This window comes from Chlorocebus sabaeus, chromosome 10 (assembly GCF_047675955.1).
Source record: "Chlorocebus sabaeus isolate Y175 chromosome 10, mChlSab1.0.hap1, whole genome shotgun sequence".
Classification (NCBI taxonomy): Eukaryota; Metazoa; Chordata; class Mammalia; order Primates; family Cercopithecidae; genus Chlorocebus; species Chlorocebus sabaeus.
This window is the reverse complement of record NC_132913.1, coordinates 62,115,817-62,131,675: the sequence shown is the minus strand read 5'-3', so window position 1 is coordinate 62,131,675 and position 15,859 is coordinate 62,115,817. Positions and strand designations below refer to the sequence as shown.

Genomic DNA, 15,859 nt, shown 5'->3' with positions numbered 1-15,859 from the left:
TTCAAGAAACCCTCTGAAAAGCTAACATTGCATGCATGTTCTTCTTCCTGCTGCTCTCCCCCATCACCCAAGAAGCTGCAAACAGAGCTTAACTATGCCAGCTTGGGGAAGAGGTTGTTGTGGATAAAGTGAAATGGCTCTTCTTACCTTTCAATGCACCTCTTCTGGGCTTTGCACTTACCTGGAGTACTGCAGCTTCTTAATTGGTTTCTGAAGTTCTCATAAAGGTATTTTGATTTATTGATATATTACCCTTATCTTATTAAATGCACTGAATGTTTGTTTTGATTTGTCTCCCCTCAACACCCCATATTGCCCTTTCTTCCTTGAGTATAGAACAGATCTATGAATGCTTCATGTTATCCCCAGGCTACAATCACCACCTTATGGATCTTGTCATCCTTCCGAGTGAGTGTTTCTCCCTCCTCTTGCTCCCCATCTGCTCTTATTTCAGACAATTGTGTAGCTTTTGGCTCAGCTTCTGCTCTCAATTATGGTTATTCTCCAAGCTGCAGATTGACCTTTCCTGCTAGGACTTTCAAAATTTCGCCAAGGGTTCCAGTAACTGTTTGCTGCCAGGCTTTTAGGTTCACTGAAAAAAAAAAAAAAAAAATCTCTTCATGACTCAGGTGTTTTGATTTTTAGAGATGGTACCTAATGTGCAAGGTTATATTTGAGTCTCTATTGAATATGGTTTTTCCTGGTGCTTTTGATCATATAGTTATTAATTTATTTTCTGAAAATATCTTCACATGTTCTATAAATATACCTAAGTGCAGGCACTACCTATAGTAAATATTTATAAGTCTATCTGTCTTTAAAAATGAACTAAGGTCCTCCAGGGCAGAAATGACATCTTGTATATCTTGGTTTCCTTAAACCTTGTGCAGTGGTTGGCATATACTGGGCTTATTTAGTAGAATTGCATTGAATAATAAATTGTCAGACTTAGAACGCTTTTCTATGATACAGTTCTTGGCATAAATAAGAAACTGCAGAAATCCATTTTTCATTCCGTTTACCACTCTTGTCTTAGGACCTCTTAAGTAGACAGATATTTATGATTTCTTTGTTATGTTGCTCTAAAAAATACATAGCCTAATTATGGGGCTTTTGATAATCTTTTTGGCCCTGTGATTTTAAATAAACATAGGTGGTTGATTATTCAGAACATGCCTTTGCAGTCAGACAGTCCTGGATTCAAATTCTATTTTACATTTTCTATATGACTTTGGGCAAGTTACTTTATCTCCCTAAATTTCAGTTTCCTTATCTATTAAATGAGGATGTAATAATAATAATAATAATACCTCCTAGAGATACTGGAAGGATTATTTGAGATAATACATACGTGGTGCCTAGGATATAACACTAAAAAAGTGTTAGATAGTATTATTAAAATAAACACAGAGATACATTCTGCGTTACATTTTAAGCCTCTTGCTTCTTAGCCATTAAAAAGCAACAAGTGGTAACTATTGTTATGTTGATAATTCTTTTTTTCATCTAATAGGTTGATTATATCTGATGCCTAATATCTTCATTAGAGAGAAAAAGCTAATTAACCCCAGAAACTAGGTAGCAAATACAAATATGGTTTATTGCTTTTCCAGAGTCAGAAATCCTAGTCTAGTTGTATTTAAAGTCTGATAAGAATAGCCATCAGCTTAATGTAATTTTTTATCTTAAAAACTTAGCTATCCAAGCACAAAATAATACATGTTATATAATTCCATTTATATAAAATAGAAAATTAAAGTAACAGAAAACAGATTAAGTGGTTAAATAGGACAAGGCCAAACTGCAGAAAAGCATGAGGAAGCCATTGTAGGTATTGGAAATGTTCTACATGTTGACCATGATAATAATATATACCAAAACACATTGAATTGTGCACTTTCAGTGGAAGCAGTTTATTCTATGTAAATTATACATTAATAAATGGATTTTTTTTTAGTAAGACTTTTTTTCTGAGAAAAATGTGGTACTCTGCTGATTGTTAATGAATACTAAGTCCTAAACCTAAAGGCATGTGCTTGACCAAATTTAGGTCTGTGTCTGCTCATTTATAGTAGCATCCTGCCCATATGGAAATCAGACTGTTAACAGCGTCAGACCTCCAAAATATGGTCCTGAAGCTGGAAATAAATGGGAAATGCCTAAATATCCATCACAAAACCCATACCTTTATTCCAAAAGAGTGCTCAATAATCCCAATCAGAGTCTATTTAAGACAGTTTTATATAAAAATTAATAAATCGTTTTGTCTTGTTTCCAAGCTTACAGTGGATAAAAAGCAAATTGGAAGGAGAACACAGTTAATAACCTGCAAGGAGGATTTAAAAATATAAAACTAGATCTAAGAACTAGAAGTTCAATAATTGGGGTCAATTTAGGTTAGAGAAAGGCAACTCAATACACTACAATAGTCTCTGGGATGTTTCTGTATTCAAACAGTAATATGTTAATAAACTTGAGTCATCAAGAAAAATGTTAAATTGTATTCCACATATGATACTTAGGATGGTGTAATTTATATAGAAATGATTAAATGAAAGCATTGTATTGTTTAACAGAATTAAATAGGGATCTGAAAAATCTGCATATGAATTTGTGGGTTTGTGTTTGTACACACGCTCACACTTATGTATTACTCTGTGCTTTTGTAGACTTCTGTCATGGTGTGACTTTTTGTCCTGACATAGTAGTAGCCTCATTTATAGTAAGATTTCAGTTAGCCTTTAGTGGGACCAAACACCAACTCTTGAATAAGCCAAGTCTATTATTAATTATTCAAACATATTGATTATTTCTAGGCCTATTCTAGTTTTTAAATGATTGGAATATGTGTAAAATACCTTTCTGTAAGTACAAATATAAATTTATGTAGTAGCGGGACACAATATTTAGTATTGGTCCTATGGTTTAGCAGTAAAATGAAACATAGTAGGTAGCAGAAGTTACTATATAATTGGCTCACTACGTTAAAAAAGTTGTTTGTAGGCCAGGCTCACTAATGTAATCCCAGCACTTTCGAAGGCTGAGGCAGGCAGATCACATGTAGCCAGGAGTTCAAGACCAGCCTGGCCAACATGGCGAAACCCCAACTCTGCTAAATGTTAGCTGGGCTTGGTGGTGCACATCTGTAATCCCAGCTACTCGGGATTACTTGAACCAGGGAAGTGGAGGTTGCAGTGAGCCAAGATTATGCCACTGTACTCCAGTCTGGGTAACAGAGGGAGACTCTGTCTCAGAAAAAAAAAAGACAAGTTGTTTATCATTTATTTACTCCCAATTGTCAATAGAAAAAGCAGCTTCATATTATACCGGTCATCACACTAAGACCATTATGGCTGCGTAAATGGCAAACACTCTATCATGGTAATTATCACTTTTTAAATTATGTCCAACAAAACTACAGTAATCTGATTGTATTTTGGCAGTTATATGTAATTTCTGTATATTTTTAAGAATTCTTTTTATTATTACATATAGCTAGCTAACTTAGGGGAAACCATTTATGATGTCTTTACTAATTCTATTCCACTTACTTAGGAGGCATGATATATGCCAAGTACTATGCCTGTCTCTGGTGCTTTAAAGTAAGTAAAACTAATAACCTGTTCTTAAGGACTCACAGGTAGTAGCGAACCATTAACAGTTTTCGAGAAGGAAAAAGCATGTGATAGGATCCCTCAAACGCATAATAGTAATTATCACAGTATATGTCCCATAACTTTTTCTATTTTAGTGGATGCTTAATGTGGTTTCCAGGTTTAGCTATTTATGGATGTTGCTGCCAGATGTATATATATGCTGGTACATATAATCACACATATTGTCTAGGATGTTACCTAGGAGTAGGATTAATATGTTGTAGGGTATGTATATATTCAACTTTAGTAAATAATGTAAAACTCCTTTGTTAAATAATATAGCAGGTACTGATAATATTAGCTACTCTGTATCCTTGCTGGTACTTAGTATTGTTAAGCTTGTTAAATTTTGCCAGTCTGAGGATTTATTTGCAATTACTGGACTATTTTGTGAGGACCAGTTCTTGGTGTGGGTTGCTTTCATCCATTGTGTAAATGTGTGTTCTTCCATTATAATAAAAATTTTTGAGTTATCACTTTGATTCCTTCCCCTTCCATTTTGTCTCTTCTCTCTTTCTATAAATGTTAGACTTTCTGGATTGATTCTCTATCTTAATTATTTTCTCTCCTTTTTTTTTCATCTTTTTGTCTTTTTGTTCTTTAAAATTTTCTCAACTTTTTCTTTTTTAAAAAAGACTTTCATTTATGCTATATTCCTTTTTCTACTTATTTTTCTATGTATTCTATATTCCTTTTTTATAGCATTCTAATTTTTTTGGTTAAATTCTGTTCAAGAATAGGAACAGGAAACATCTTATTTTGGGTTTTTGAGCGTATTTTCATTCCCATGCATGATTTTGTTTCCTCTAACTTGCCTTGATTCTGTTTGTTTATCATAGTCTTTGTCTTTCATGAGAGGAGTTTTCCTCGGATGTCAGGTGATCCTTGGCTCATACTCAAGCATATAGGACACTAAAAAGCTGGGTGGTAGTTATGAGAGCTTGGGGGAAGCCTGACAATTATAGGATGATGGTCTCTACTCTTACTTTTTTTAGTTGAGTTGATCAGATTTCCAAGAGTAGAATCTTTCAGTCTCCTATCAGGGAAGGTACAAGCCTTCTGATAACCTCATGTTGAAGAGAAATGGAGGTATCAGTTTCCTCAGTATTTAAATTTTAGGTATTTAAAACTTTCACTTAGTTTTCAAGATGATACCTCTGCTTGTATTCCCTTAGTTCCCTATCTCCATGTTTTATCCTGCCTAGAAAACAGAACTTAAGTCTTCTGCCATGGTGGGGAAGGGATAACAATAGGGACAGGATTGGGGAGGGCAGGAGGAATATCTAATTGCTTCTTTAATAGACTTCAAGTTAATCCTTCCAGAGCTATGTCAGTTCCACTGTTCAGAAGTTTAATTAGGCAAACTTCTTTGGAAGTTTAATTAGGCAAATTGGATTTCTTCTGAAAATGATTTATTTGGCCAAGGAAATATCATTATGAGTTGACATAATTTAATACTTTTCCCCATAATCCAAAATTATATAGCAAGATAGACAAAAGTCATAGCCTAACAAAGTTTTGGATGGGAGATCATTTAAGGCTTTGTCTTCCATAGCCTTCCTTAATTCATAGAATCCATCTAAATTTATTTTTTAGTATTTAATTGAATGCATCATCATATTCTTATTTCTGTTTCAACTTTTCTTCCAAGAGTGTCTTATGATTGAATGAATGTGTGAGATATTTATATTTCACCATTAGATTAGCTTTTCTGACTCTGGCAAACAACACACAAATTATATTTATGATAAATAAAACTGTTTTTGTATGTTGGTTGCGGGAAATACTTCTAACATTTTATTGTTAGCTTAGACCAGTGTGTTGTATATGTTTTGTTTTCTGTTTGTTAACACAAAACATCTGTTAGCTTGGAGCTTTCCTTCAAAGAGATTCTTTCAAATCACTTTGGCCTCAAATTAGAATTAATTCTTGGTTTTGTACAAAGTAAAGTAAAATTCTGAAAGCTATTCTTTATACATTTTTTTCATCATTTTTTTCTTCTAGACTGAATTTGTTGCTGATATGATTTATTTGCTGAAAAATAGAAAATATGGTATATTAAGGATTTTGTTTATTTTGGAAAAGATGTTAGAATTATATATCTTGAAAGGCATCTGAATGCATCTGGGCACAGCATTAAACAGCTTTTTAAAATAGGAAACCCAAAACCTGGAATCACTGGAGGAAGATGTTCTTTCTAGAAAGCGGTATTATGTACAACAGTAGCAGTTAAAAGCTTTTCTTTTCTATTTGTTTACTATAGTACCACTCTGGAAAAAATGAATTTTCATCTTGTTGAACTCTACCTAGGTGAGAATTGGGCCTATTCAGCTTCAAGTATGTTCACCAAGGAATAAACAGCTATTAAGCAAGGGCAGAGTCAGATAATAAAAGGAAAAGATGAAAAGAAAATTATCCTATAAAAGTCAAAGGGAAATGATTTTGGCAGCTATATGTAATTTCTGTATATTTTAAAAAATTCTTTTTATTATTACATATAGCTAGCTAACTTAGGGGAAACCATTTATGATGTTTTTACTAATTCTATTCCACTTACTTAGGAGGCATGATATATGCCAAGTACTATGCCAGTCTCTGGTGCTTTAAAGTAAGTAAAACTAATAACCGATTCTTAAGGACTCATAGGCAATATGAGTAGCCCTCAATAGTTTTTACAAATCAGTGCTCTGCAGTCAAGGGTTCAGTAGTTGTCACTAGGTCCACTTAATATGTCCTGCTTTCAATATATGTAAATCTCTCAGCTTTCGCCTTTGAATTCAGAGGCCTCATTCCCAGGACACAGTGGAAAGACCTTCTTTGCTTGCTTCTCCTCCCCGCTTTGCACACTGTTGTCTTCCCACTCTGTTTAACCAAGTGGCAAATACAAACTTATTCAGAGACATCCAGAAGAAAATTTCACAAAGAGCCCCTCCTTGCCTTTTGTTAACTGTAAAGTAAATCAGTGCAGAGATGTTTCTGTACAGCCAGTGTTGCCAGTTATTTATTTAGCCATCTTCCATGCATATCTATTGAATATTTTTGCTGTTTTACTTTAGTGTTGGTAACTCATTCTGTCATTCTCTGCAGGGGCCTAAGCTAACAGAGAAGGAGAAAGGAAACTACCATTTGAGCCTACTATATATATTTAGCTTTCACTTAAATATCCTCATGTAATCCTCCCAGCCATCTGGGGTAGGGTGATGTTATTCCTATTTTTTAGATGCAGAATCTGACGAATGATTTTCCCAAAGTCACCCAGCTAGGAAGTGGCAGATCCAGGATTTAAACTTACAACTGTCTGATGCCAAAGCCTAAGGTTTTCTCTTAAACATATAGGACCCACATTTGCCTGCTCCTGGCCAAAGCGTATTTCAAGACTACAGGATAAGACTGCAAGGGTGCTTTTGTACTTGGACATAAGCAGTAGCTCTGAGATCTTATGTAAGCTTAACTGTTGTGCTCTGTTGTACTAGGCAGTGAGTTTCTTGGTTTTATGGTGTGAGGGAGATACTGGATTCACTTGGTTTTGTGAATCACTTTACAGAATCTTTCTACATAAAAGCAAGATTCTATATGTATATAGTTATTAAAATAAATCAATCTGAAGATGGACTTTTTTAAACTTAGCATTTTGTGCCTTTGTATTGACCCTGTTTTATGTTTATCTTTTTACCATTGGGGTTACCAAGGGACTAGGAACTTTATTGTGAACCACCTAATACTTGACAGTAAAGTACCTGGGTGTTTTGTTAACTATTTGTTGAATAAATGACAATCTGCAAGCAGTGAACTTCAAGGAAAGAGTCTTTCTTTGACCTTAGATTTGGAATCTCCCCCTTTATCGCTCTTCCTATGTAGAATAGGCACATCCATTCCCACCTTTCTCAAAGATTTTCTGTCCTCTTTCTCTTCTTCTAATCCCACAAAGCACAATATGCCTTTCAGATAAAGAAAGTGGAGAAGTCTCTGATAGTCTGCTGTGGTGCTGTTCCTAGGTAACTTCCCAAGTTAAAGAGAGTAGCTCAGAGTAGGCAACGAAAGCTTGGCAGTTCTCTTAGTAAAATATAATGCAATTTTTCTTTAAAAAGATCAATCATAATTCCAAAATGGAAATTCTTTTTTTTTTTTTTTTTTTTTTTTTTTTGCCCTTTGAAGCCAAGTTTTAATCAAACCATGTTATAAATTTTTTTCATTATCTGATCATCTCCCTTTAGACTGAAAGTTTTATTGAATTGGAAGCCTGGAGCTGAAGTACAGGCAGAGCGGGAATTGGAAATTGTGGGCAGGATCTTCTGAAGTCACTGAGTTGTGAAAGAGAAAAGGACAAATGGGGTTTTTTGCACAGCTCCTTTCAGGTAGCCAGGCCTCTTCTTGGATGAATTAGGCATCGTCCATTGGAAAGAAAGTTAACTCTAGATAGACTTCCACTCTTCAGTCAAACCATTCCCAGTGCAACCATCTTACCTTCATGCCCTGTGCCCCCTATACTTCTCAGATTTCAGAAGGCAATTGAGTACTTAAATGACTGACACTATTGTTGAATTGTTTTTAAATGCTATATCCGCTGTGGAAATGCCCACTGTAAAATCGTAAGTCCCAGCAGGAGTAAAATGGTCTGAGCCCTCACTGAAATGTCTCTGATACAACTGAAATATAAAGGGACTCAGTATTATGTGTGTTTATTATTGTAAGAGTCTTGTAAAAGCTATGAAGTTACTTTCCATGTTGCAGATAATGTATATTAGAAAAAAAAGGAAATTATGAGAGCAGTATATTAAACTGAAAAACTTTTGTATTTAACTTTGCTGTAGAAATTTCACCTTTCTAATTTTTTAGGCTTTATAATGAAAATTTGCTTGGGAGAAATGTGTCTTTAACATTAGAGGAAAATGGAGAACAAGAAAGTTTAATTATATGGATAGTTTACTTAAGTGTAAATCAAAATTTGATTGTTACTAAAGGATGGATAAATTATACTTTAGAAGGGCCAACATGGATAGTACGTTGAATTCTAGATTAAATCGTTATTAAAGTCTAATTTGAACCAAAGAAACAGACATGCCTCTGGCCATTATTTTTAAAAATATTTTATTTCCTTTACATATTTTATTTCCACATTAAGATGTTTCTAACTCCTATCCATTTGGAATATAACCTACACCAGAACAATTTTGTTATGTAACAAGGTTGTAGTCCCATTTAACACTTTACTTAAACAGCGTTTATTTTAGTGTTTTAGTTCATCCCTGTTCTGTGTACTTTTAACAGTGAAATTAAATATATCCTTTGTGACTTGTTTAGTTTTTAATTAGTCTCACTCAGGGTTACCTTCAGGAGACTGTGACATTGGCAGCTCTTGTTACCATGTTGCCTTTTGACATCTGCTTTCATTAGAGTCAGTGCATTTTCTTGCCTGTGTCTTCCTGCAAGGACACTGATGTTAATCATGCCAAATTGGATCCATTTCTGAGGCTTGCTGCAGGAAACAAAATACTGAAATTATCATAAAAGTAAACCATTATACTTCAGTTGTTAGAGCACATCATCAGAACATAAAATTGAAAGCAGAATTTCTATAGTCCAATAGCTTATGACTTTTGTGCCATATTTGTGCCATATATGTGCAATATATATATTGCAAACATTTCTTGCACAGACCTAACCAGCAGACAGAATAATGACTTTTTAAAAAGGAAAGAATAAGTCCTTGGCTTGTGGCTAGAAGTAGCAAAAGTGTGTTTCTGTGCCATGCTGCCTTGCATGGCTCAGGTTTCTGGAGTCAGCTCTACATTGATTGCTGGCATCATATTCTGGTTAGCCCTAAATGGAGCTTTCCTTTTAAAAGACATGACTGCTGAGGTCTAAAGTACATTGAATATTCTTATTGATCAACTTGAAGAAAAAATGTTAGTATAGAAATGTCATCTATTATGGAGTTGGCCAATTGAATATTGACTATGTTTTAATGTGGTGTGAGGTTTATTTTCTCCCATTTTTTCCACAGGCACAATAAAGTGGTTTAAAAAGATAAATAAAAAAAAATTCTTCCTTCTATGGTAGGCATGCTTTTGACTAGTTGTCCCTAGTTATTACAAGTTCATTCTTTGTGTTCAAAGGTTTAATTTTATATATTCCAGACGTTTCAGAGAGATTAGCCACAGCTTATTTAAACAAAGAAGACACACACAAAACAAAGCAATAGTTTTTTGTTTTGTTTTGTTTTGTTTTTCAGAAAGAATTCAGTTGCTTACTTTTCTTAAAAACATCTTTCCCATTTCATTGAGGCAGATTTGGAAGTCAAACCAGAAACTTCAGGCTCTACTACGATGGCAAGCACTTTGTTGGGGAGAAACGCTTTGAGTCCATCCACGATCTGGTGACTGATGGCTTGATTACTCTCTATATTGAAACCAAGGCAGCAGAATACATTGCCAAGATGACGATAAACCCAATATATGAGCACATAGGATACACAACCTTAAACAGAGAGCCAGCATACAAAAAACATATGCCAGTCCTGAAAGAGACACATGATGAGAGAGATTCTACAGGCCAGGATGGGGTGTCAGAGAAAAGGGTAAGCTACTATGAAACCACACTTTATCTTTTTCTGTTTGGGGTTCTTTTAAGAAAGCCATTATTGCCAGAAGAGATTGATTTCTCCACAGTGCTTTGGAAAGTATATGCATTTTTCTTAATGTCTAGTTTCTGTGATGCTGAACTTTGCATATAACTAATTCTTGTTCTATTAAAATATGTCAGGTATATTTTATATTCCTCATTGTGTTCTGTTTTATCCGTTTCACAATTTGAAAACTATGTTGGAAAAATGGCCCCTAATAAAAAATAGTTCAGGGAATTGTTCAGAAGCATAACTCCTGGTCAAGAAAAGATAGCTACTATTACATAAGCAATTGAGGGGGTTGCATTGTCTCACAAAATTACTTTTCTGTTTTCCTTAAAGATAATTTACTTTATAAATAGTTGTGTTCTTAGCAAGATGTTATGTCCACACACATTTTGGGAGTCAGTCATTCTTGAGTAGGACGATTTATCTCTTTATCATCTGTTAAGAAGTAATTGAATGAGTATGATTTACTTTTACTTTTCTTTAATTATAAAAGACAATTTAAGTTTTTTAGCTGTCATATTTTAATTGTGATATATTTCAGGTTAACATAAAAGTTTTAATTTCTTGGCATTAAGATTATTTTACTTCTGAAAATTGTCCCCAGCCTCCTACTCACCCCCAAGAAAAAAGTAAGAGATTTTCCTGATGTTTTATAGTGTGTGACATTTAGTTGGGGGCATTTTATGTATTGTAATTGGAACTGTGTTAATTCATAGTTATGTTTTTAAGTATCTTCAATTGCTAAATCAAAGAAATGTAGTAGGTCTTGAGCTTGGATTCTATCACGAAATAGATCTGTATGCAAGTTGTAATACCTGATTTGTCTGTGCTTTTGATTGTCTTATTTGTAAAATTGTGATAATGGTCAAGTTGCTGTGAGGAGTGAGTGAGATAGCTAGTGTAAAATGCTCCATCAGCACTTGGCACATGTAGACACTCAATGTAAGTTTGGTGGTAATGTTATTATATAGCAGCCATCTTACCTCAAGGCAGCATCCTCAAATAATTTCCCATTACCTTAGAGTATTTGGGTACAGAATGAAAATAAGAAAGTTTGTGTCCAGCTCAAATTTTAGCTTTTGGCAGATCTTACATTGGCATTTTGTGGCTACGGAGAAATCAGCATTTAAAAGGATAAACTGTAGAAAATATATAAAAATGGTTTTTTATATATTCATATTTGCTAGGAATCACAAATTTTGTTTGGAAGTAGCCAGAGCTTAAAATCCTAAATACCTGTTGTATTTAATATTGTTCTTTTCATGGTCTAGTTCCCATTTTCTCATTATTGGTTGATTTTCCATCTATGGCATTTTTGAGTAATGCTTATATTTGAATATCTAATACTGACATTATATTCTTTGCAGATTTGCTAGAACATTCTAAGTCAGCATTTGTGAAATGTTTAAAAATGTGTACATGTGAGTCTTCAAAATTGATCAGCCTAATGATAACCTTTGTTAATGCATTCTGTACGTGCTTTCCAACACCAAGGGACTTTAGCTAAAGACACTTAGCTGTTTAACATTAGGCAAGTCATTTGACTTCACCAGGCCTTGGTTGTCCCCCCATCAAAGTGGAAGTGATATTCACAGAGATAGTAAGCTGAGGTAGATACCTAGAAGACCCTTGTAGCTCCAGGAGTCATGGTTCCCTATGTATTCTAGCAACTTTCTGTGCTGAATTCCCTGGATTGTTTTGTGCTGGTGGACAGCAATAGCTACTGAGAGTGAAACTGCTGGCGCTGGGAAGTATCTCTGCGCGGCAGTACATAATTAAGAATCATTTTAAAAATTATTCTTTGCTTTAAACCGCATGCATCTTAAATCTAGCTGGCTTAAAATCTACTCACTCAAAAATAGATTTATTTTATTTACAGGTGTCATCCAACAGGACAGGGTTGATGACCTGTTCAACAGCTTGAAACATTGATTCCCTGTCACAATGGATGACATTTGTAAGTAAAGACAATCATGTTTAATTGATTTAAAGTATCTATTGACACAAGTATGGTTTAATAAATATTTAATGGGCCCTTAATAGCTAAAACCCGTCTTGTTCATGAATTCTTTACCTCAGAGGCCAAAAGTGTTGGCTTTGCAGGAATTAGCGTGCTGTTGTGGAAAGATACTAGTGTTGGAATTAAGAGCTATGTTCTAGTTCTACAAGAATGAATTTTATATGTCACTTTGGGCAAACTGCTTTACTTTTCTGAGACTGTATTTCCCTAGCTTTATGGGAGGGCTTTGGACTGGGTGGTCTCCAAGATGTGGTTCTTTTAGTCTGTGATCCTTTAAGGAGTGTAGGTATTGTAGAAGAAAGACAACATCGTACCAAAAGGAATACCTGATGGGGTCCTGAGAGGTGAGGTCTGTTTTTAGCTTATTCACCAACTAATTATGTGACCTTGAGACAGTCACCTCACCTGTCTGGATTTCAGTTTCTTTGTATGAGCTAAGGTATTTTCTACAAAACATTAATTACACAGGATTTTAATAAATACTGCAAAAAGGGTTCTGTGCTCAAATAGGTTTGATGAAAATTTCAGTTTTTTTAAAAGTCTGATCCTTTCTGTAGGCCTTCTCTGCGTTATGCATGACCTAATGTGATTATGACTCTCTAAGAATGCTCTCATACTTATTTGATCACCCTGCCATTATTAAGAACATTTTTGAAAAATAATGTTTCATGAAACCCACTTTGGAAAATTTTGAGCCAGCTACTCTCCGAAGGTCTTTGTTTTAAAATAGAAAGATGAGAATTCCAAGTGTTTTTATTTTTTTGTTGCAATCCTAAAGGTGTAAGTTGTGCATCTGAGCTTTTGGGAAAGGCTGGCAGGATGGTTTCATGGCCGTGAAGGTTTTTACCATGAGGAGTGAATCCTGAAGATTCTTACTTGTCCCTAGGATCTGGTAGCCTGTTGTGAGGGAAAAATATTTTTTTCCAAGTGATAGCTATGTCATTTTCCTCATTAACTATTTAAGTTGCTTCCTCAGCTTGAAATATCGATTGGAAAACACTGAAATAGATAAAAATATTTAATCATGAAATTGCAGCATCTTGAGAAGCCAGACTTTCTTCCCTTCTAAAATGGCTTAATTTAGTAGTCCAGACTGGCCAAGAACCCAACTTTTATTAGTTACTTCTTTTTATTTATCTTGGAACTGTATTTGAATAGTTTGGTATTCCAAGTGGTGAATACAATATGTTTACGTCAACAGATACTGGACCAATGGCTGAATGCAGTAGTTTTTATGATAATTTTACACTTAATAATTTTAATTCCCCCAAGTCATGCTTTCAAAATGTCTCATATTATTGTTAATAATATAAACTATCAAACATGATATAATTTACATTTCAGAAGCCATACTGTGAGGCAGATCTCTAAATCTAGGCAGAATGTCCTTACTTTGGGATTTTGTTATCTAAGATCTAAACCTGTCCCACACATGTGTAAGGGTGCCTGCGATGTCAAGGGTGTACAAAATGAATTTTTTTATTTTATGGAACTTTGACACACTACATAACCTATGTGTGTTCTGTGTATTTTTTTCTTCCCCTCTAAGCTTAGAATGAATGCAATGCTTGATACATTGTCATATTAATTTATTTTTAAGGAATTTCTTTAACATTTAAGTTCCATTTTTGAAGAATTCTTTTGCGATCACCAGACTGTGTGTTGTATTAAAAAGCCTTGTGAAATTTTAAGTTGAAATGTAAGTGGGGTCCTTGCCCAAAACTGTCATAACTACTTGAATTCTTTGGATATCTCCACAAAATGCTAGGAGTCTTTGTTCCCTGCAATAGCAAAAGGGGCATGGTCAGCCTGCTTTGTTGATTGACTTAGTCTCTCACAAAGCAAGTCTTCTAAATGTTTTTACTTTGCTTCAAATATATATATAGGCCGTTACCTGTATCCATGTAATCTCAGTGTACAAATCAGCAGTAAGGTGATACTTAATCACGAATAAAAGTAACAATACCAGAGGAGTGCATGGCACAAAGAAGTTTGCAGAAAACTGTTGATTTCTTGATTTTGTACCTTCCCAGTCTTTTGGGCCTTTTTTGTCATTCCTTGTTCATGCTCAAGCTGTGCTCCTCTTTTTGTTCTTCTCCCTCTTAACCCTGCCTTTTAAAATCCACTTCTCGCTGTCCCCCAAATTTACATGCTCTAGTCTCCAATGTGGCTTGTTCAAGGTTAAGATCAGTTGTTCTGGGATGAACAGGCTCTTAGAGATTGCCAGTTGTGCCCAGGGTTACTGATTTGCATTAAAAAGCCAGTTTAGTAATTTATGAGGGAGACTATAATTTCTGCACAGAACTTCTCATAGTACATTTATCCTCTATAAACAGCCTCCTTCAGAAATTAAGTAAAGTTAAATTTTTAAAAAGTATATATTAGTCTGTGTGGTCTTGAACAAGTCCTTAACCTCCCCAAGTCTCAAGTTGCCCCAGTCTCTAAAATGGGGATTATGGATACCATTACACTGGTGGGCAGGAGTATTGCAAGGATTTTATAATGTGGCCTTCCTAGTAAATGTGAAGCATTGCATGAAGAATTATTGCTTTCTGGAATCAGAGTAGTTCCCAACCAGGTGCCCATTCCTTAGTCTTAGTACTACCCCCCTAGCTTTTGCTAGGAACAGCATGTTCAGATTTCTCTTTAAGATTCATCTTTTGAGTGCTTGAACTGCCCTTTAAGTTCACAAGATTGTTATCTTGTATTAGGAGCAAAGGGCTCCTAATTGCTTTATCAAGAAAGCAGAGTTTCTCTTTTAATAATATGGTGATAGCGCTATCTCTGCTCAGGAAACATATGCCTTTGTCCAATAATTCTCTAATGACTTTTAAGGCCAAAATGTATTATTTTCCTGTGATATTTGCATTTTAGTATTGAACAGTATTTTAACTCTCCTTTCCCTGAATATAACACAAGTCAAACTTTCTGCTGCTATGCCTGTCAGTGAACTTTGATTAAACCTGCACTCCATGTTGAGCCCATTACAGTCTTTCAGATTTTCTGTAAGTCTGTTTAATATCTTTATATTTCATTTTCTTTAAATAGTCTTTCATGAGCCATCTACACAAATAATTTCTTCTTGATATTCAGACATTATGTTGGATCCTTTTTTATTTGAGACAGGGTCTCACTTTATCACCCAGACTGGAGTGCGGTGGCACAAACATGGCTCACTGCAGCCTTGACCTCTTGGGCTCAAGCTATCCTCCTGCCTTAGCCTCCTGAATAGCTGGGACTCCAGGCCATGCATTACCATAGCTGGCTAATTTTTGTATATGTTGTAGAGACCGGGTTTCTCCATGTTGCCCAAGCTGGTCTCAAACTCTTGAGCTCAAGTGATCTACCCACCTCAGCCTCCCGAAGTGCTGAGATTACAGACGTGAGCCACAGTGCCTGGCCTTATGTTGGAATTTAAACAAGTTAAGAACAAGGCCGGAATATTATCTCTATTTCTTCTTCAGTCTCCTGAACTAACTTATCTCCTATCAAAATTAATTGCACTTAATTCAACATTTATTGTATGCCTCCCATTTGCAAGGAACCAGGCTA

At 35.0% G+C, this 15,859-nt stretch overlaps 1 protein-coding gene across 6 annotated transcripts in view; it reads left to right on the top strand.

The window, feature by feature from the left end:
- The window catches only part of CHN1 (chimerin 1), a 197,951-nt gene that overhangs the window by 110,894 nt on the left and 71,198 nt on the right, over positions 1 to 15,859 (top strand). For 5 of the 6 annotated variants that reach the window (XM_007965409.3, XM_073019827.1, XM_073019830.1 and 2 more), the window contains one exon: positions 9,945 to 10,233. In XM_007965409.3, coding sequence (XP_007963600.1) covers positions 9,945 to 10,233 — 289 coding nt within the window. Of the gene's footprint in view, positions 1 to 9,944; positions 10,234 to 12,166; positions 12,245 to 15,859 lie in introns of those variants that run through there. The other variant, XM_038001907.2, reaches the window with a different exon arrangement.